Source organism: Misgurnus anguillicaudatus, chromosome 7 (genome assembly GCF_027580225.2).
Source record: "Misgurnus anguillicaudatus chromosome 7, ASM2758022v2, whole genome shotgun sequence".
Lineage (NCBI taxonomy): Eukaryota > Metazoa > Chordata > Actinopteri > Cypriniformes > Cobitidae > Misgurnus > Misgurnus anguillicaudatus.
The window spans coordinates 34,952,837-34,973,257 of record NC_073343.2 but is presented as its reverse complement, the minus strand read 5'-3'; the positions used below and the strand labels follow the sequence as shown (position 1 = coordinate 34,973,257).

Below are 20,421 nucleotides of genomic sequence, written 5' to 3'. Positions count from 1 at the left end.
TCTGTAAATGACAGCTTGCTATTTGGTACTTCAATGATACACCAAAGAGGAGAGTATTGTTGTTACACATGGCTTTGTAAACCACATTACATCTCTCTCAATGTATTTCTGAGATAAAAAAATGGATGACTGGTAATTTTTTGTACCTGAACAGTGAAAAGACGGAGGTAATGCTTATTGGCTCACCCTACCAGTTACGTAAGGCTGGGTCTCTAACATTAGATGTGGATGGCTCTTCACTGGACTTTAAAACTAAACTGAAAAATTTAGGGGTGATCTTTGATGCTCATTTAACATTTGTTCCACATGTCCAGAATACTGTTAAGACATCTTTTTTTCATCTTAAAAGTATTGCTAAATTGCGCCCAATGCTGTCACTCCCGGTTGCTGAAAAACTGATTAATATCTTTGTGTTTTCACGCATTGATTATTGCAATGCTTTATTGGTGGGGGTCCCAAACGCTACCCTAAATAAACTACAGCTGGTCCAAAATTCAGCCGCCAGAATACTGACTGGAGCCAAGATGAGGGATCACATCACTCCAGTCTTGAAGTCTTTACATTGGCTCCCTGTCAGATTTCGGGTAGACTTCAAAGTCCTTATGCTTACATATAAGGCTTTAAATAATTTGGCTCCACACTATCTCACTGAGCTTTTAGTATCCTACACCCCTGTGCGTGCTTTGCGCTCCTCTGAATCTGGCCTTTTACAAGTTCCTAATACCCGTTTAAAATCTATGGGTGATAGGGCATTTTCAGCTGTCGCTCCTAGGCTTTGGAATTCCTTGCCTGCTGCAATTAGGCAAGCAGAATCCCTTAGTGTTTTTAAATCCTCCCTTAAAGCTTATTTCTTTAGGGTAGCTTTTACTTAAAATTGATCTCTCTTTTAACTGACCTACATTCTTATTTTGTGTAGTTTTATATTTGACTTGTTTTATGTATTGCTTGTATAATTGCTTGTTTCTTTTCCCTTGTGCAGCGCTTTGAGATGCTACTTTAAAGGCGCTATAGAAAATAAAGTTTATTATTATTATATATTATCTTTTATTGCAGTTTTTAAATCAGTTAATTAATTGCCATCATGAAATAACCAATTTAATAAACACAATTTAATTTAACAACTGAATAAGAAGACTATAGACACATTACATATCTGCCAAAACAGTGTTTATATTACAGTATTCTATTATATTAGCTTCTATGTCCATCTCAGAAATGAGATTTCAATGCAATAAAAATGAAGAATAAATGTCTTTGCTGGAGTGGAGTTGTATCAGTTTTGCCTTTCTATATATTTTATCAGTAGCAGACAATGGCCACATGTTTGAAACACAATTTTTAAACGCTAAAATAAATAACCTACATATCTACATACATAAATACTAATTCATCAACGTGTAACTTTGAAATCCTTAAAATCCAGTTTGTCCACTGTGTGCTCATTCTTGAACTCAGTTTTGGCGATTCTAGACTTAGGGCTGCCGGTGGTTTGGAGCCAGTGCTTCATCTGTTCAACTTTAGAGGCCGGACCCTGCAGCTGCCCTTGAACTGTCCCAGCATCAGTGTTCTGGACCCAGCCAACCAGACCCAGCTTCTTGCCCTCTGACTGGAAATATAACACGTATGCTGATGACAAAGTGTCAGAACTCACTAGTTAGGCCTAGTGAACAACTGTACATGTAGAAGACATTGGGACTAGTTGTCATGATAGGAAAACTGTCACAAGAGCTACAGTATCTCAACAACAGTGAGATTTTAAGTTTATATTCCAATTACACAAACGCTTGTGCTTTCTAGCACTGGTTTTAAACATTTATTTAAAAAACTGTACAGTATAATGATATAGTTAATAAGGTAAATATATTTACTTTGTCTGTTGCAAAGCACTTTCTGCTTTGACTGAAGGACAAAAATGTCATGAAGGTAGATTTTCACTAAAAGGATTAATTGTGCTGTCAAGGCACGAGTTTTTATACAGATATGTTGCTACATATATTTGTGACATGCTGTGAGCAACTTGACATGTTTTTCATTACTGCTGTTCATGAATTGTTTTTTGTTACATTAACTGTTTTACTATTTAATTTTGATAGAAAAGTCATTAAAGGATTACTCCACTTTCAAAAACGAATCCGGATATTTTACTCACCCCCATGTCATCCAAGATGTTTATGTCTTTCTTTGTTTTGTTTTTTTGAGGAAAACATTTCAGGGTTTTTCTCTGTATATTGGACCTAAACAGTTTACAGTTTCAATGCAGCTTCAAAGGACTCTAAACGATACCAACCAATTTCAAGGGTCTTATCTAGCCAAACCATCATTGTAAAATCACGCATGACACATGTGAAAGCACTCCAATGTTTACAAGTGTGGAGAAAGAGGAGCGTTCAGACGTTGTTGTATGTGGAATGATACTAAATAATGTCTTTGTATTAGTTTATTGTTTGCAATGGTACACAAGTGTGTGTACACATATGTAACGCATGACCTTTCCACATGATTACGCAATACCTAAGGTCGCGCTGGTGCGTCACACGGCTAGTGCAAGACGAGAAGTTGGAGTTTAAACATTTTAAAAATGACAATAGTTTCGCTAGATAAGTTCTTCAGAATCCTTTGCGTTGAAATTGTGAACGGTTGGGAGTTCAATAAAGTCCACCACATGGAGAAAAATCCTGGAATGTTCTTCTCAAAAAACTTAATTTCTCCTTGACTAAACAAAGAAAGACATAAACATCTTGAAAACCTGAGGGTGAGTAAATTATTGGGACTTTTAATGAAAGTGGAATATTCCTTAAAATAGTTTAACATACTTTAAATGCAAATCTATTTAGCAGTATAGCTTAGTATAATAATAAATAATAAAAACCAATAAATTTCATATTTCAAACAAAGGTATTCTTTAAAAAAAATTGGTCAGCAGCTTCACAACCCACCCCTAACACAACATGCACAGCTAATGTGTTAAGGTGTGTTTGATGAACTGTATCTATATGTAAACTGTATCTATACTATAAATAAACTCCACTGTGATAGATACCTGTGTGTATTTTCTGAAGAACACACCCTGAACTCTCCCATACACCTCATAATCCACAGACAGCAGCTCTTCACTGGACATGATCACTGTCTGAAACACAACACATCATTCATTCATTAATCAATCAATCGATTTTTGAACACACGTCACAAGCCTCCTGACCAATGAAACGCCATCATTATTATACAGCTTGAATAAAAAAATATTAAATTTACATTATAAATATTTCCTACACTCTTAAATGAGGCGCTACCTTTTCAAAATATAACATCTTTGTACCTGAAGGGTTTATATTAGCTTTGGTCCCACATATCTGTAAATGTTGGACCTCCATAAGGATACGTCCCAGTGACAGCTTTTGCACCATTTTTGTTTTCTAACAGTGATTGCATGCTGAGCTATTTTTACAATATGAGATATTTTAGAGTAAGCGTGTTAAATACTTATATCAGCTGCGGAATTACACATTGATACTTAAAGAAGTGGGTCTGGAAACATCAGAAATTCTGAGATCACTTACCTGTGTGTCACTTACCGCTGTGCTCTTCTCTCACTGCAATTTGGTGACCGAACAAAACTGATCTGCTTTTTGGTAAAGTTCAAATGTGAAGATTTAAACGAGCACACTGTTAAATGTTTTCCACATACACGCGCAGCGGCCGCTGTCATCATCACAGTGCGTCATTCAACCGGGTTACTGTGCGACGTCGGGCAGCACCAGCCAATAGCAAACAATCAGGAAGCTTGCATTGTCTTGTTTCTAGGCAACGAGTGTAAACAGAACTGTTAACGGTAGTTATTCATTTCTTTACGCAGCGCTACAAACTCACAGACAGCACAGAGTTGGTAAGTTAAAGCTTAGTAGATATTAAACTATTAATTATATCGAGATTCTTTTACATATATGATAAGAGATGACACGTTTTACAGACCTCACAGATAATGCAAGATATCTACACTAACAATAACGACTAGATGATGCTACACATGCTCTGGATTTGGTGCAATACTTTATATTGGATTAATAAAAGACGATTTAAAGTGGTATTTCCTTTAGGAATCATTGAAAAAGTTATAAAACAATGCATGCAGAAACATTGTATGTGATATTTTTACATTTTAAATTTGATGTGTTATATATCCATCAGTGTTGGGTAAGTTACTCAAAAAAGTAATTAATTACTAGTTACTAAATAGATTTTTTTCATGTAATTAGAATACTGTACAAATTACTCCCCTGAAAAAGTATTTAATTACTTTTATTACTTATTATTTATTTTAATTATTTATAATTTTATTACTTTCTAATTCCTATTTTGTAAATGATACAAAATAGGCTTGAAACAGCTCGAATAAATCATATAAAAGTACATAAATTATTCTGGTCACACTTTTAAAGGTCCAATTCTCACTATTAACTAACGATTAATTAATTTTGCCTCAATATACTCCTAATTACTGCTTATTTATACTTAGTAAAGTAGTTGGTAAGTTTACGTATTGGTAGGAATTGGGTAGGATTAAGGATGTAGAATAAGGTTTTGCAGAATCAGGCATTAATATGTGCTTTTTAGGTACAAATAAATATCTCAATAATATTAATGCAAATAACTAACTAGTTAATAGTGAGGATTGTAAACTACACTAGTGTTTTATCATTATCTTATTAACTTACTAAAGTACTTAAAGTGACATTAAAACAAGCATTTTAACCTTAGACTTTAAATGTTGATGTTAAATCCACTATTGTATTATAAATCATTGATCTGCAGTCCATATACAGTATTTACTTCAATTACATCAGAAGTTACTGTAATTAAATTACAGGAAAAATAAGAGTAATCCTTTACTTTACTTTTTTAAGGGAAAGATTATTAAATTATAGTAACTAGTAGTAACTTATCCAACACTGATATCCATCCACAGACTGTTATGAGCACATTAAAAAGTCTGACATTGGACTATAAGCATTTCCCTGATATGCATTTATATACATTATATTTGATGATTAAACACAAGATGATTTCTTTAAGAATTTATTGAAAAAAAATGTTTTATGTATCAGTCCACAGAATTGTATGGGCCATAAGCATCTTGAACTGCAAACCCTGGTAAAACATGCAGATGGTGCCACAACAGTCCCTGACACCTAATTTTTGGGAAAAAGAAATAATATCACCAAAACTTCCATTCTTGTGGAGAGAGGACATGAGCAGGCGTCCCTCAGGAACAAATCATGGCCCCGATCAGCATCCCTGGCAACCTTCAGACAGAATCCACAGGAAAGAGGACATATTCCTGGAGGAGCAGAAAAAATATATTCCTCCACGGAGAGCTTCTGCTGTTGAGGAGGTGTTTCCTCTAAAGCCAGTCCTTCACAAGAGAGCATACAGCCTGAGTAACTACGGTAATGTCTCAAATTCAGAATATCAAGAGAGATTTCACTCAGGTCTGCCCAGATTGACTGATCAGGCCCTTATTAGACAACAACACAAGTCTGTGAGGAAACCAGAATCTCCTAAGTCGACTCACGAGCAACTTACAGGCAGGAGGCAAACAACAAGTAATTTAGTCCGTGAACATCAGGAACAAAAGTTTTCTGAGAAACTGTCAAAGGAAATCCACTCAAAAGAGATGATACTACAGCAAAGGTTTTTTAAAGCAGAGGAGACCTTGCGGAGAATCCAGGGAGAGACGACGGGTCGGCATGACCGTATGACAAGAGAGGAGAAAAATGAGAGATATTTAGAAAAGGGAAAACGAGAAAACAGATTGTACAGTGATGAATACGGTCACTGGGATGATGGAAGAGACAGATATATGAATGAAAAGAAAGAAATCAGTGATGACGCGGAAAGATGGGAGGAGTGGGAACGTAAGGTAAATGAAAGAAGGAAGACGAGCAGGAGACAATTATTAACCTCAGAGATGACAAAGAATCATAAACTGAAGGATAAGAGAGAGGCTGATGGGTATGAAAACGCTGTTAAAGGACGAAGAGGGGAAATGCAGGATAACAGCTGGAGAGAGATTGGGATGGGAATGGGAGGGGATACATGGGACAGAAGTGAATGGAGAAATGTGGAAGAGGTAAATAAGATACAGAGGGAGAAATACGACAGAAGAAGGGAAATGCACAGCAGAAAAGAGGAGGAACAATGGGACATGAGAAAACCAAGATCATCAGACTCTAGGAAAACAGACAGGTCTTATTTCAAGCAAGACAGAGAACACAACGAGGGTCCGTATGAACCTACATTAAGACACAGTGGCAGGAGAAGGAAGAGCGCAGCCGAGGAGTCTGTACCAGACAGAAATCCCAGTCAGAGAGGAAACCGACTCCTGCAGGTGGAACTCAGTCCAGAGGAAAGTCCAGATGCTCCACAACAACTCTATGCGTGCAGCGTGTGTCAGCGCCGATTCTTACGAGACAGACTGGAGACACACATGAAGGTCTGTGAGAGGAAACGTCCTCAGCGCAAGATCTTTGACACATCCAAACACAGGGCCAAAGGAACCGACCTGGAGGAATTCTTGAAGACCAACGGCAGAAGCAGGACACCAGAAGAGGTTTTTAAATACAATATTCATTTATATAGTTGACATGAGATCTTACTTTATAATTATTTATCATACACTCAGTTTTCATATGAATATGAATGTAGTCTTTTTCCATTTAAAACAATAGTTCACCTAACCCTAGGGTTGGGCATCATTTCAAATTTATCGATTCTGATTCCAAATTCGATTCCGTGTATCGGCCGCCGATATTTATCGGCCGATATTTGATGAATTAGAAACCATCGGCATATCGGTAATAGCACGAGAAAGGCCGATACCGATTGTTTATTAATTAACCGCATAAAGGCAATGAGTTGCATGTCTGTTGGTCAATTAAAATGATTTAATGTTCTGGTGTGCATATACACACACACACACACACACACATTTAAAAAACATGTTTATTCATTTACTGACATCATACTATTATTGTTTGCAGATTAAGAAAAGTAACTGGCGTCCAAAACACGAATCCTTCATTCAAACCATGCGCCAGGGTCGAACTTACGTGCCAGGAGGTCATCAGCCACAGGCGGTTCCAAACCTGAATCCAGAATATATAAGCTGTCCTCACTGTGGACGTAAATTTGCTCCAGGACCAGCAGACAGACACATCCCCAAATGTCAAAACATCAAGAACAGACCATCAGCTCCCAAACAACTGCCCGTCACTGCCAGGAGAAAGATCACACGCTGACAACAATATGACTATGTGACATTAATGTCTCTCATCTGGAAAACCAGTCATATGATAGTGATGCTTTTGTTTTGAAGAATAAAGTAGTGATAAGATTTTAGTGTGAGATAACGTTATTTTACTTTTTAAGGAATTTAAATGTGATTATACTTGTATTTCAGATGCATTTCTTTAAATGATGTTGATAAACACTTTATGTAACACATTAAGATGTTTCACTATACACACAGGAGTTTCATGTTTTCTCAGTTATTGTGTTAAACATAATAGTTTGTATCCTTAAGAATATATTCTAATATTTATTGTGAAACTATTATAGATGACAGGTTTGTGTTTTATGTCCCAGGCTGTTGTATAATCCAGTCAAGTCCTGATTTAAGAAATGTTTAGATTGACTAAAGTCAATTGTTGCCATCTGCTGGTGTAATGATGTAACATAAAGAGTGAAGGATCAAATGAGTCAACATATCTGAATGTGTTTTTAGGTAAAATCATCAAACGTTATTAATGGTACTGCTAAAAATAAATAAAAGTACTTTGATAATTTTAAGTATTTAACAAGGTGGTTTATTATTTCAACAATAACATCATCATATATGATAGAGTAAATATATATTTATCATATTAGATCATTAAAAACATGCAATGCGGTTATAAATAATCATTTATTTAACTAGTTATTTCTGGTCATCTAATCTGACACCAATACGGCAAATAAATATATTTTCAAATATAATTTTAAATAGATTTCAAAATTTACAAAAAATATGTACTGGTCTGAAATATATTTTGAAATATGTTTTTCACATATATATTTTGGCCATTTTTTTGTATATTTTAAAAATATATATTTTAAAAATATACATATTTTAAAACATTTATATTCATGTTGCATTGAAAGAAAAACTTTGTATGTTATAAACCTGTAAACTAAACATCACAGTGTGAAAGGGTTCAAATTAAATGTATTTTCAACTGCAAAAATATACTTATAATTTTATATTTTATACATACTTATACAAGTTACGTACTTTTATATTTTGGCCAGGATAAATATATTTTTGCCGTATGGGTTGTAGAATTAGGAATGTATTTGTTGCCCCTGAAATACATTTTGAAATAATATGAAGGTTAGAACTAAATATATTTTTTAATTCAAAAAATATTTAATTAAGCTTTTCTTTCTACAAAATACATTTAGCGTATATTTAAAACACATTTTTGGCCAAAGATGCACAGCAATCTATATCCTGATATTTACTCAAAAAGCACTTGGAAATATATATATATTAGATTAGATTGCTGTGCATCTTTGGCCAAAAATGTGTTTTAAATATACGCTAAATGTATTTTTATATGATGCATTTTAATAATGGTCCAATATAGTTAACTTATGTTTACAAAGAAAACCTAGTAAAATTGTATCTTTATTGAAATACGGATATTAAAGTAATTGGCGGATTTCCATTAAAAAAAATTTTTTAAAGTAGTTATGGTACAGTAACTCTCCCATTTTCTAAATACAGTAAAATGCCGTACGACACTTCACACAAAAAAGCTGTAGCTACACTCGTTTGCTTTTCACGTGTGCCAGATCGTGGCTGCTGTGACGCGACCCCTCCACTGGATGCGAGAAACCCCGTACAACCGGAAGCGGAAAAAAACTCCCGCGGCATGAGTTTCACCGCCATTTTGCATCAGCCCTGTTGAAAAGAGTGGGAGCGCAGAAACGGCGGAGATCTGGCCACTTTATTTCTATCTCAACACGTTTCCCTCTGGATTTAATCCAACCTAATCCGAGATATAAACTGACAGGTATGAGAATCCTCTCTTAAGATTTAACTAACGCGCAGTCGGCCGCGGTTAACTGGCGCTTCTTTGGCTTTCAAACAAAAGTATTGAGTGATCGCGCGCGCCTCACACCGGCTTTCTGTGGCGGCAGGCGGGTTAACTTAAAACACACACGAGGGACAATCGCACACCTTTACGCGTCCTTTACGCTCACTAGTATGATTTCCGTGACTTAACCTGTGGTAAATAGTGTGGTAAAGTCTTGATGTTGGTCGCTGATCAAACACAATGTTGCCCCCTCCCCTCACACAAATACACTCACGCGCACGTTATCATGCAAACAATTATCAGCACAGCCGTGTGCGCTTGAAACGTCATATTAAAGTGTTAGTTTGTTATTTTTAACTAGGTAATAACACGGGACTGTTTATGACCACGGCTTTGTTATAACCCGGAGTGTCCACGTAGTGTGATGTGGCCTACTGTACATGCCCTTGTCATTCAGCGCTCCACACTGTCTGACACAACAAAGAGACATACACATCCCATAATAACACACAAGATCAGAACTGCGTGACATGACGTCAGGTCTTTTAGACTAACCTGTGTTTGAAACCAAAAATAAATATTTAGTAAGGAATTTCACGCGTTCATTCTTGATAACCGGTTTGTAAATAAAAGATTGACATCGTAACTTGTGTTGGGTTATGAAGTTGTGATTTAAAAAGCATTGAGTTTAAAGAGGGTTGTAAAAGTGACACGCATTGTTTTCACCCTTGTTGAGTGAATATGGGGTGCATGCATGGCTCGTGCAAATGATCGTCTCTCGCGCAGAACCGGAAGTCGTTCGGCCTGGGGAACACGTGGACGCTTGGCTGATGTTATGCAGTAACAGAGAAATGCCATTGTGACTTTATCCCACCATTTTTCTTTCTTATAACACTTTATTTTGGTGTTGTTATTGTTGTACACGTACTACTGTAGCATTTAATTATGCATAATTACTAGGACTGTCAATCGATTAATATATTTAATCTAGATTAATCGCATAATTGCCATGGGTTAACTTGTGATTAATCGCAACTAAATCACACAATTTTATCTGTTCTATATTTACCTTAATTTTACACTTTTCAAGTTTTAATACTCTAATCAAAATGGGCGTGTATCAATATGGATGCTTTATGCAAATATATGTTTAATATTTGTGAAAGAGTCAGCAAAGATCATTTTGAAAATAGGTAAACAAACATTAACTTAAGACATAGCACATTATATTTGCATGAATTCTTGTCAAAACAGATATTTTTAAAAGTGTAATTCTGTGTATATATGTATGTGTGCATGCTTAGATCTGTCAGTCAGCGTGAGGAAGATCTTTTTCGAGTCTTCTCACTATTAATAAGTATTTTAACATCAGCCTATACTTTATTTTTTAGTTACTACATGTTTTCAAGCCAAAACCAAAATTTCAGATGCGCAAGTGGATGGACAACCGTCCTTTGTATTATTTAAGCATTTAGGACTGTAAACCTCTCAGAAAACGTCCAAATAATGATAATTTTAGACATTTGATGACTATTTACTGTCTTAGGCTGCGTCTCAATTTATCCAACATTGAGTTAGGCCAAGGGTCAAGCGCGTTGCATTAATCGCACGTTGATGAAATTAATGTAGTTAAAAGGAATTTACGTTAATGCATTAACACGTTAATTTTGACAACCCCAATAATTACAAGCATCCAATAGTTACAAGCATGGCTGATTTATCACCTCTCACAAATAACAATTCATTATACTGTACCATACTATCACTTTACCATGGTACTGCCACAAGTAGTGGGTGTAAAAATGAAAACCATTAATATATCACTCACAGTTTTTACAAAGTTTAAAGAAAGCACCTCAATATAATCATAATGTGACCGACATATCAATGTTTTTTTATCAGGACCCTTCAGATTCCCACCCATAACTGCCTCTTCAGTATGGTGTAGATTGCACCGTTGCCTGTTTCCGTATTTGACTGCGTAGTTTGTAATTTTTTTGCAAAACACATAATATTATTGTGAATAAATGAAGAGATTGTCCTGCATCTCAGTGCTTACTTGGTGATGTAGGTAGCACCCAACATTTCTAATTTGACTGATTTTGGGTTTTTCTTTCCTATACAGATTACAGAGACATGGCCACAGAGCATATAAATGGGAATGGTACAGATGAACCAATGGAGTCTTCACCTGCTCCTATCCATTCAGAGCATTTTCAGACATTACTAGACGCTGGCCTACCTAGAAAGGTTGCTGTCAAACTAGATGAAATTTATTTAGCAGGTAAGAATTTTACACCTCCTCACCCTTTTTTCTTAGTTTCCGTTTTATTACAAATACTGTGGTGTTAGTTTTTGGCTACATGTAACCTTTCTTTTGTGTTTTTCAGTAACTATGCATAAAAATCATTAGATTTTATAATAATAATTTGACCACAATCTTAATAATTTGGTATATAATAGCTATTCAACAAATGAATTGGAACACCTGATACTGAATATATGTTAAAAATGTTAGTAATTCAGTTGGTTAAAGCCTGAAGTATAGTTTTGTTTTTATGCGTACGGCCGCGTTTGTGATGTCAATTCCATCATTAGAATAATACGCGCACACTGCCAGACTTTTGTAACTGTGCATACTTTGCAACAAAATCCGCGTAAGTGGGCTTACACGTAGCATGCGCATGCGTCGAACGCCTGTCTACACATACTTTGCAAGGCTGTGCATTTGACAACGAGTGATCATACGTGCAGATACACATAAAAACAAACTATACTACTGACTTAAATGCTGGTCAACTGTAAGGGGACGTGTACATAAAGGTGTTTACATCGACGTAGGTTTGCATACAGCTGGCGTTTTTTCCATGCCAAGCACCCAGAGTTAAAACATTTTTATCTTTGGGTGAAATGCTCAGTTCGTCAATGGTCAAGTGTCCGCATGACATTTTTTCAGCTGCGTTTAAATGCTTTGGTGTTCACGCCCCCTAAGAGAGACTAAACACTATTGTCGTGCGTGTTCTGTGTGCATGAGCTATTTGATATTTTGACCTCATGTTAAATTTAGTTCTTTATAATAATTGACCTTAAACGGATGAGATGAACCGACCTGTTTGTTTTCCTGTGGTTTATTATCACACTATAAATGAAACGTTAGTATTGACAGAGATCACTCACTGCTCACAGCTGGATAATCTTAGTAGTTAAACTCTGAAAAGTACTATCATAAGAATGGTTGTAATGAAATGTTTTGTTTGGCGCAGGTCTCGTCTCTCACAGTGATCTGGACGATCGGGCGATTGAAGCTCTGAAAGAGTTTAATGAAGAGGGCGCTCTGCAGGTTCTTCTGCAGTTTAAAGACAGCGATCTGTCGCATGTTCAAGTATGTTTGACAAACACTGAATGTTCATTTCACCTTATTACTATTTGTACACGTGTTATTATAATATAAAACATGCAGCTATGTTGTTGTTGTTTTAAACTCACATGTGGTTGATGTGCTGTGAACAGAATAAAAGTGCCTTTCTGTGTGGCGTTATGAAGACGTACAGGCAGAGAGAGAAGCAAGGCACTAAAGTGTCTGATTCTAATAAAGGACCAGATGAAACCAAAATCAAAGTAAGTCACTACGGATCATCCTTCCTTCTTTCTAACCTTTGTATCATTTGTCTGTCATTTGCTCATTATTGTAGGGCTGGGTGATATACTAAAAATTTGATGGTGATTGACTTGCACAACATGGCAAATGAGGAGTTTTTGTTTAGTATCTTTTTTCAGATGACCAGACCTATCTTAATATTACGGATTGTGATAATTCATCCTTTACACCTGTGTCACTTGCTGTGGCCATTTTAATAATGATGAGTTACATTTTGTGATATTCGTGAGACATAAAGGAGCATTTAAATTGCCTGTATATGATATAGAAAATTGTAATAATGTAACAAAATGTTAATAATGTAACAGTTGGATTTATAAATAATAATAATAATAATAATAATAATGTTTAAGCTGTGTGAGTGCAAATATACAGATGAAACACTAGATGGCGATGTCTGTTTTATGGTCACATTATGACTGAAGCACTCATAATAAAATCTTTGCTTATTTTTAGCTTTACATGTAATTGATGCTCAAATACGAATAATTTTGATTGTTTTATATCATCAGGCATTGCTTGAGAGAACGGGCTATACGCTCGATGTGACGACAGGTCAGAGGAAATACGGAGGTCCTCCTCCAGGATCCACTAATGCTGGAGTTCAGCCCACTGTCGGCACTGAGGTTTGTCCCGCACCCTTTAAATAACCGTGACTTTACCATGCACTCATACTATATTCAATAATATAGTCAGTATATTACGATTCATTGTCTGATGTACTGACAGTCATGTTTAAACATTGACAGATATTTGTGGGCAAGATCCCGAGAGATCTCTTTGAAGATGAGCTGGTTCCTCTCTTTGAGAAAGCCGGACCGATCTGGGATCTGCGTCTGATGATGGATCCCCTCAGCGGATTGAACCGAGGATACGCATTCGTCACCTTCTGCACTAAAGAGGCCGCTCAGGAGGCTGTCAAACTCTGTAAGTATTTGTCTTTTCCTAATGTTGGCCGATAGAACAATAAAGAGTCATTTTTAATGGTTTGATTTTTCTTACAGTGTAACAACACTGAAATTCGACCTGGTAAACACATTGGTGTTTGCATCTCTGTTGCCAATAATCGTCTGTTTGTGGGCTCCATCCCCAAGAGCAAAACTAAAGAGCAGATCGTGGAGGAGTTTGCCAAAGTTACCGGTAAGTCAGGAGATGAGCGCTAGGAGTTATACCATCTTCTCAAATACCCACCCTATAAAGTGTTTGATGTATCGTTTTCTGTTTTCTCAACAGAGGGTTTGAATGATGTCATCCTGTACCATCAGCCAGATGACAAGAAGAAGAATCGAGGCTTCTGTTTCTTAGAGTACGAGGATCACAAAACTGCCGCCCAGGCGCGCCGTCGCTTGATGAGCGGTAAAGTGAAGGTCTGGGGCAATGTGGTGACTGTGGAGTGGGCCGACCCCATCGAAGATCCGGACCCTGAGGTCATGGCAAAGGTGACGTGATGCTTGCTATAAATCTTGTGTGGATGATTGGTTGTACATCATGTATTCATTTTTATGTGTGCTTTTTTTTTAGGTCAAAGTCCTCTTTGTGAGAAACCTGGCGAGCACAGTAACAGAAGAACATCTGGAGCAAACCTTCTGTCCGTTTGGCAAACTGGAGAGGGTTAAGAAGCTCAAAGATTACGCCTTCATTCATTTTGAGGAGCGGGATGGCGCTGTTAAGGTAACGCTCTCATCTCGCTCTTCGTCATTCTTCAAGTTGTCACTAATTGATGCGTTTATTTAATCAAAGTGTTTTTCAAAAGGCGCTAGCTGAAATGCACGGCAAGGATCTGGAAGGAGAACAAATTGAAATCGTCTTTGCAAAGCCGCCTGATCAGAAGAGAAAAGAACGAAAGGCTCAGAGACAAGCTGCTAAAACTCAAATGTGAGACACTTTTTCATTCATTTAAATCACGTTGAGTAATTTTGGTGCCTTCTTATTACTTGGACTGCATTTGTGTTTGGACATTCAGTTAAATGGTTTGGTTGATCAGGTGATTTCAGCTGTATATCTGATTCTCAAATGTATGATGAGTATTATTATTACGCCCCGCCACAAATGCATCCATCATCAAGACCCAGAGGACGAAGCGTGAGAGGAGCGTATTCGTACCCCCACGACTATTACGGCTACGAGGATTATTACGACTACTACGGCTACGACTATCACAACTACAGAGGAGGCTATGACGATCCGTACTACGGCTACGAAGACTTTCAAGCTCACGTAAGAGGAAGAGGCAACAGAGGAGTCCGCGGGCCCACGCTGCCCAGAGGCCGCGGCTCCGGTGTCGTCAGGGGGAGGGCCGGCTACTCTCAGCGCGGAGGGCTGGGAACCGGCCGGGGTGGGCGTGGCTCCAGAGGCGGAGTCCAGCAGCGAAATCGAGTGGTACGTGATTGGTGCATGGAGCAGTCTTTAACTGTTGGCAGGAGGTTTTAAAACGATAGGGTAAATGCTCAGCTTTTCACATAAAACTTTTATTTTCTCTATCTTCTTGTTTTTATGACAAAGAACTGAGTGATCAAAATACATATTCTGGCATTTATTTCTCCTTCCCCTCATTTTCACATTGCTTACATATGCAAGGCACCGTGCGGCCGAAACGGACCAAAGGTTTGCACTTTTCTTTCATTCGTAGGAGATACGAACAGTCTTATAAAATTGATCCTGCATGAAGAAAAGAGCCTGAATGAAAAGTGTCTGACTGTTATGTTTGCTGTCATTTGGAGTGGTCAGTGTAGCTACTAGATTGATTAAACCTTTAAGAGAATTTGGCTATCGCACAAAAACACATTCTGAGATGAATTGTATTATTTGAAAACTGCTTAAACTGCAAACCCCACACAAGTTAAAATACTTAATTATAACTTCATCAGGATGCTAATAAAAACAAACATTTCAGTGTTTTTCAGTTCAAAGTTTTGTGGAAACTGCTGTTAAACTTATAAGATAGGCTTAATTGTGTTAAAGTCATTAACTCTTTCCCCGCCATTAATGAGCCATCTCTTCAATTAGGAGAAAATGCTTCCGTGCCAATGACAAGTTTTTACGGCAATCCATATTTTCACTATTATCCACTATGTGGTGCTCTTACCAAACTTATAAGACACTAAAGCATCCAAAAGGATCAAAAACAGTTCAAACTGTCTGATCTCTATCAAAAGTCCTTTACAAAAATTTGGTATTTTTGAAGAAACCTTTTCATGTTTTAGAGGAGATAAAAAGAAAACAAATTGAAGATGGCATGGAAATTTTTATTTTAAAGTCAAGGGTCTGTTTTTTTCATTTGATATATTGTATGTTTATATATTTAAAGAACATTTTATGAAGGCATTAACTTTTTAACCCATAATTGGTGCTGTCCTGTGAGCGTGACAGATGAGTTAACTTCAATATTTTGCATGTAAATTTTAATCTATCATGACAAACTATACATCATTGGAGAGGTCTAAGAATCTAGAATATATATTTGAATAGTGTCTTATAAAATAAATTGTTACATTAATAAATTATGTTAAAATAAATTACAGTAATTTATTAATTTGTGACAGAGTATGCAGCAAACTGTTGACACCTAGTGGCCTTCGTTGGTAAAACCACTAAAAGTGACACATTTTTTTGTGATTATAATTTGGATCTTGGATCTAGACTAAACTAGTTTTAAATTTTATAGCATTTCTGGCATGTTCATTTTTATAGTTTTATGTATAAAATATATACTTTATTGCATTATTTTTATTTATTACAATATTACATTTTATTTAATATTTTCACCTCCAGATACTTCCGTAAAAAACTTTAGTGTCTTTAAAACCAGACCAATATTAGGCTTCTAGACCAAAAAATGCCAGAGTTATATTAATTTAAAGATGTACGAATCCGTTCCCCGTCACTTAAAAGGGCTGCACAGTTAAGGGGTTAAAAACACTGGTGAGGAAAGAGTTAAAATAACTAACCAAATAAATGTAACCCTTAAAAATGGAATGTTTTTTATAAAATATTAAAAGACCTGTTTCATGAACGCAGTTTTGTGTGTGTTATATAACACAGTACATTAAAATGCCTTGATCTGTATTCTCAATTTTTTGACATCTGCTTTCATTATTGCATTACATACACCTAATAAATGTCTCCATGTGTTTTGTTTTACCAGGGTAAGGGGGTCGAGGCTGGTCCTGACCAGGTAGTATGAAGACTGACTTATTGTATGGGGTTACACCGGATGCTACAGTGTTCATAAGGGTTAAAGTAGACTCAATGGTCCAATGATATTCCAGCCTTTATCGAAGCATATCTCCTATACTGCCACTCCTGACAACCCGGAAAAGTCAAGGTCGTCATCATATACCGGACTTTTCCCGTAAGGAGCCTCACTACCCCCCTGGTTATATAACTCCATACTGAAAAAAAATTTGGAATTGAAGTTTTGAATCCCTTTATGTCAAACGTGTGTTGCACTTTTATTTTTGTCGTTTGTTTTTCTTTCTCTCTCTGGGTTTGATGTGGCTCAGAGGAGCGTGATGCTGATGTATATTTTTGTGCTAACTACAATTTTCTTGTGTCGGAATATCCATGTTAACCTAAAATGTTTTGGTTTGGGTCGAGACCATCTGCAGGTTTTTGGTGTAACCGCCTAACATGGGTAAGTCAGGCATTCCAGGAGCGTGGTTCTTTGAGAACTTGTCGTTTTAAGGGTCGGTTAACTACCTCAGTCGAGAGGATTCAACTACCCTGCCTGTACTGTAAATAGGGAAGCTTAAAAGCGTAGGAGCAGGGCTGGTTTCTTATGAAATATGCACGAGGGCAGCGGCTCTGTGTGTAATTTAAGTCAATCTGCTGCTGCTCTGGCATTGCGATCAGTTAAACTGGGCATGCGACCGAATCTCATGTGATGAGTTAAAATGAAATGAGCCCTGCTCTTATTGTGTTTTTAACTGAATTAGCTGGCCCAGACGCTTCTTCAGATGATGTAGTTACTGGGTGTATGATTGTATGATAGTTTGGAATAAAATGTTACCTTTTTTCTTTTTTATCGGCTTAACGTCACAAATGCAAGCAACTGCATTTATTAAGCCTGGCAGTGTCCGTTTTTGGCTCCAGAGCAACCGTTTTTTTGTTTTAGTTTTTTGTCAAAACCAGTTTAGCTTTCTGAGCAACAAGGAATTATGTGGGTTTTTTAATCGATCATGAATTTCATGGACTGCCGTTGGCTGTAGTGCTCGCAGTCACCGCGGGTTAGCGGATGGGAAATGAACTCTGTAGTTTCTGTAGATAAAGGGACACTGCAGTCTCAGTTTATATTCCATATATAGCAAACAGGTGAATGAACCATTGACCCGGTTTTGTACACAGTTAACTCCCTCTCAATGAAGCCGTAACATTGCAACCTTTTCAAAAGATGTGAGCAGTTTTAATCTATTGTTGGTGGCCAACAATGTTTTTGCATTCCAGCAAATAAATTGTTTTATACTGTAAAATGAGGTGAGTGTAACTTATTTTTGTAATAAAGGTTTTGAATTCTATCTTAAGTGTTGGTACTGTTTGAATCTTCTCACTTGTAATGCACTTTCTTTACGCTGTGTCTATATAAGAGGGCTTTGTGACATCAGATTTAAAGTCGCTTAAAGTTACAGCAATCATTTAATGGATGCATATAAATATAACAAAATGACGTCACACAAACATCTGAACAACACGTATAGTTCACTTTAAAAGGACAGTTTCCGTAACTTTCTTCATTAACATTTAAAAATGTCTGCCTATTTTAAGTCATGTAAATATAGCTCATGTCTAATAGAAAAAGCAAAAAAAAAAAAAACCTAGATAAAAAGTTTCATTAAACATTCAAATCATGGATAAGGGTTAATTGTAACGCATAGCTACTTTATATATTTCTACAGGGCCGAGCAATCTGTGCTTTTGGTCTTTTTCTCTTACTGTCAGAAGATCTCCTGTTAATTTCTAAAAAGTTTTGATGTGTTTTGGTGAAGATATTGAACAAAGAGTGTTTTGGAGGCATAAAAGTACATTTCTTCATCTTTTATGCTTTTTTTGTTTGTTTCTGAGTTGGGTGTGTAAGTCACCAAATCCAACCTTATATTATTTTAATTGTTATCTTGTTACCTAAAACATAACAGCATTTTGAAACATGTCAACAACTCATAGTAACTCATAACTGGGATTTTACCCAGCGGGGTTAGTTGTCACACAGTCTCAGGTATACAATGATAATGAAATGAAAATCTTAATACTATTCATCAAGATGATAACTGTTAATACAATATCAGGGGAAATAACTCTTTTATAATAACTAATTTATATTCATTGCTGCATAATAGACAGATGTTTAGATGAAGGATGATGAATGGATGAATGTGTGGATATCTATCTAATACAGACAGATATATAAACAATATTCACCTTTAGTATATAGACAGAATTTGATTGAATTATTTGTGATTTCTATCAGGTGTAACAACAAACCCTCTGTTTACCAATGAACCCCACCTATGGGGTAACGTTTGCACTCCTCTTACTTTCTGTGTAATTGTAAGATAATGATATATCACACAAACAAACTTTAAGGGGTGGTTTCCCAGACAGGGATTAGCTTAAGCCAGCACTGCTTAGTTTAATTATGAAATATAGCTAGTTTTAACAAACATGCCTTACTAAAAACATTACTTGTGTGCATTTTGAGGAAAAACAAAGAGCACTGATGTATTTAAGATAAGTGCAAGTTCTTTTTTTTTAGTTTGGACAGCTCTTACATTTATTTTAGTCTAGGACTAGTCTAATCCCTGTCTGGGAAACCACCCCTGTGTGTGTTGATTGCGTACAAAATGATTCATCTAACTTAACCCTTATGGGTTGTTGAGGCCATTTTTTTGGCTACAACTTTTTCTGTGTTTCAGCAAATGAAATGATTTTTGGTGACAGATCTTATATTTACACACATTTTGAGAAAATGCTTTGAAATTTTTCAAAACCGTAACAATATACCGTGGCCAAATTTACTACTCTTTCGGGTTGTTCGTTTACAAAAAAGCCACTAAATTAAACGGCTGTAAAAAATTTACCAGATGAATGTTTTTTCCAATTTTTTTCCATAAATCTGTTAATCACCCTCAGTACTGATCAAAACTACCAAATGTTTACAAAATTTCCAATTTTAACTCTTTCATTGCCTAGTTCATAAGTGGTGTCACTGACTTGATGAAAAAAACCCACACACAATTACCAATTTTCAATATAAAAAGTAGTTGTGGACTGGATTTTTTTACCTTATTCGCAGTCTTGGGCTTTTTACCTCTTAGCAAAAGGAAAAACCACCAACAATCAAGAATGCATGATTATTTGATGTCATGGCTTTGCAATCAAAAAATGTCATTATAATGGAAGTCAATAGGGCAAAAAAAGCCACAAACAACTAATTAGGGAGAAAAAATAAAATCTGGTGCTGCACAAAAACAAAAAAATGCATCAAAGCCAATGTTTTTACCAATCTTTGGGATGCCCAAGACTGTGAAAAAGGTAAAAAAAATCCAGTCCACAATATATTTATATTGAAAATCAGTCAGTTTGTGTTTTTCACCCCAAATCAGTGACACCACTTATGAACTTGGCAATTAAAGA

At 36.3% G+C, this 20,421-nt stretch overlaps 3 protein-coding genes across 6 annotated transcripts; 2 read left to right on the top strand and 1 right to left on the bottom strand.

The window, feature by feature from the left end:
• Positions 1–1,073: 1,073 nt before the first annotated feature.
• acyp1 (acylphosphatase 1, erythrocyte (common) type) lies at positions 1,074–3,731 on the bottom strand. Its single transcript, XM_055173023.2, has 3 exons — positions 3,576–3,731; positions 3,041–3,130; positions 1,074–1,606 (listed from the first exon to the last, which is right to left on the bottom strand). Exons 2-3 carry the CDS (start codon positions 3,119–3,121, stop codon positions 1,391–1,393), a joined length of 297 nt encoding a protein of 98 aa, XP_055028998.2. The 5' UTR covers positions 3,122–3,130; positions 3,576–3,731; the 3' UTR covers positions 1,074–1,390.
• Positions 3,732–3,753: 22 nt separating this feature from the next.
• zc2hc1c (zinc finger, C2HC-type containing 1C) lies at positions 3,754–7,758 on the top strand. Its single transcript, XM_055173022.2, has 3 exons — positions 3,754–3,886; positions 5,106–6,610; positions 7,041–7,758. Exons 2-3 carry the CDS (start codon positions 5,159–5,161, stop codon positions 7,296–7,298), a joined length of 1,710 nt encoding a protein of 569 aa, XP_055028997.2. The 5' UTR covers positions 3,754–3,886; positions 5,106–5,158; the 3' UTR covers positions 7,299–7,758.
• A 1,195-nt stretch (positions 7,759–8,953) lies between these two features.
• syncripl (synaptotagmin binding, cytoplasmic RNA interacting protein, like) lies at positions 8,954–18,308 on the top strand. Of its 4 annotated transcripts, none has more exons than XM_073869803.1 (13): positions 8,954–9,113; positions 11,263–11,421; positions 12,401–12,519; positions 12,648–12,755; positions 13,308–13,421; positions 13,545–13,726; positions 13,805–13,935; positions 14,029–14,234; positions 14,317–14,466; positions 14,549–14,670; positions 14,790–15,174; positions 15,373–15,399; positions 16,940–18,308. In XM_073869803.1, exons 2-13 carry the CDS (start codon positions 11,274–11,276, stop codon positions 16,976–16,978), a joined length of 1,731 nt encoding a protein of 576 aa, XP_073725904.1. In that variant the 5' UTR covers positions 8,954–9,113; positions 11,263–11,273; the 3' UTR covers positions 16,979–18,308. The 4 variants fall into 4 exon arrangements, with proteins under 4 accessions (XP_073725904.1, XP_073725902.1, XP_073725903.1 ...); XM_073869801.1 differs by having other exon boundaries at positions 14,549–14,672; positions 14,813–15,234; XM_073869802.1 differs by lacking the exon at positions 15,373–15,399 and having other exon boundaries at positions 14,549–14,672; positions 14,813–15,174.
• Positions 18,309–20,421: the final 2,113 nt, after the last annotated feature.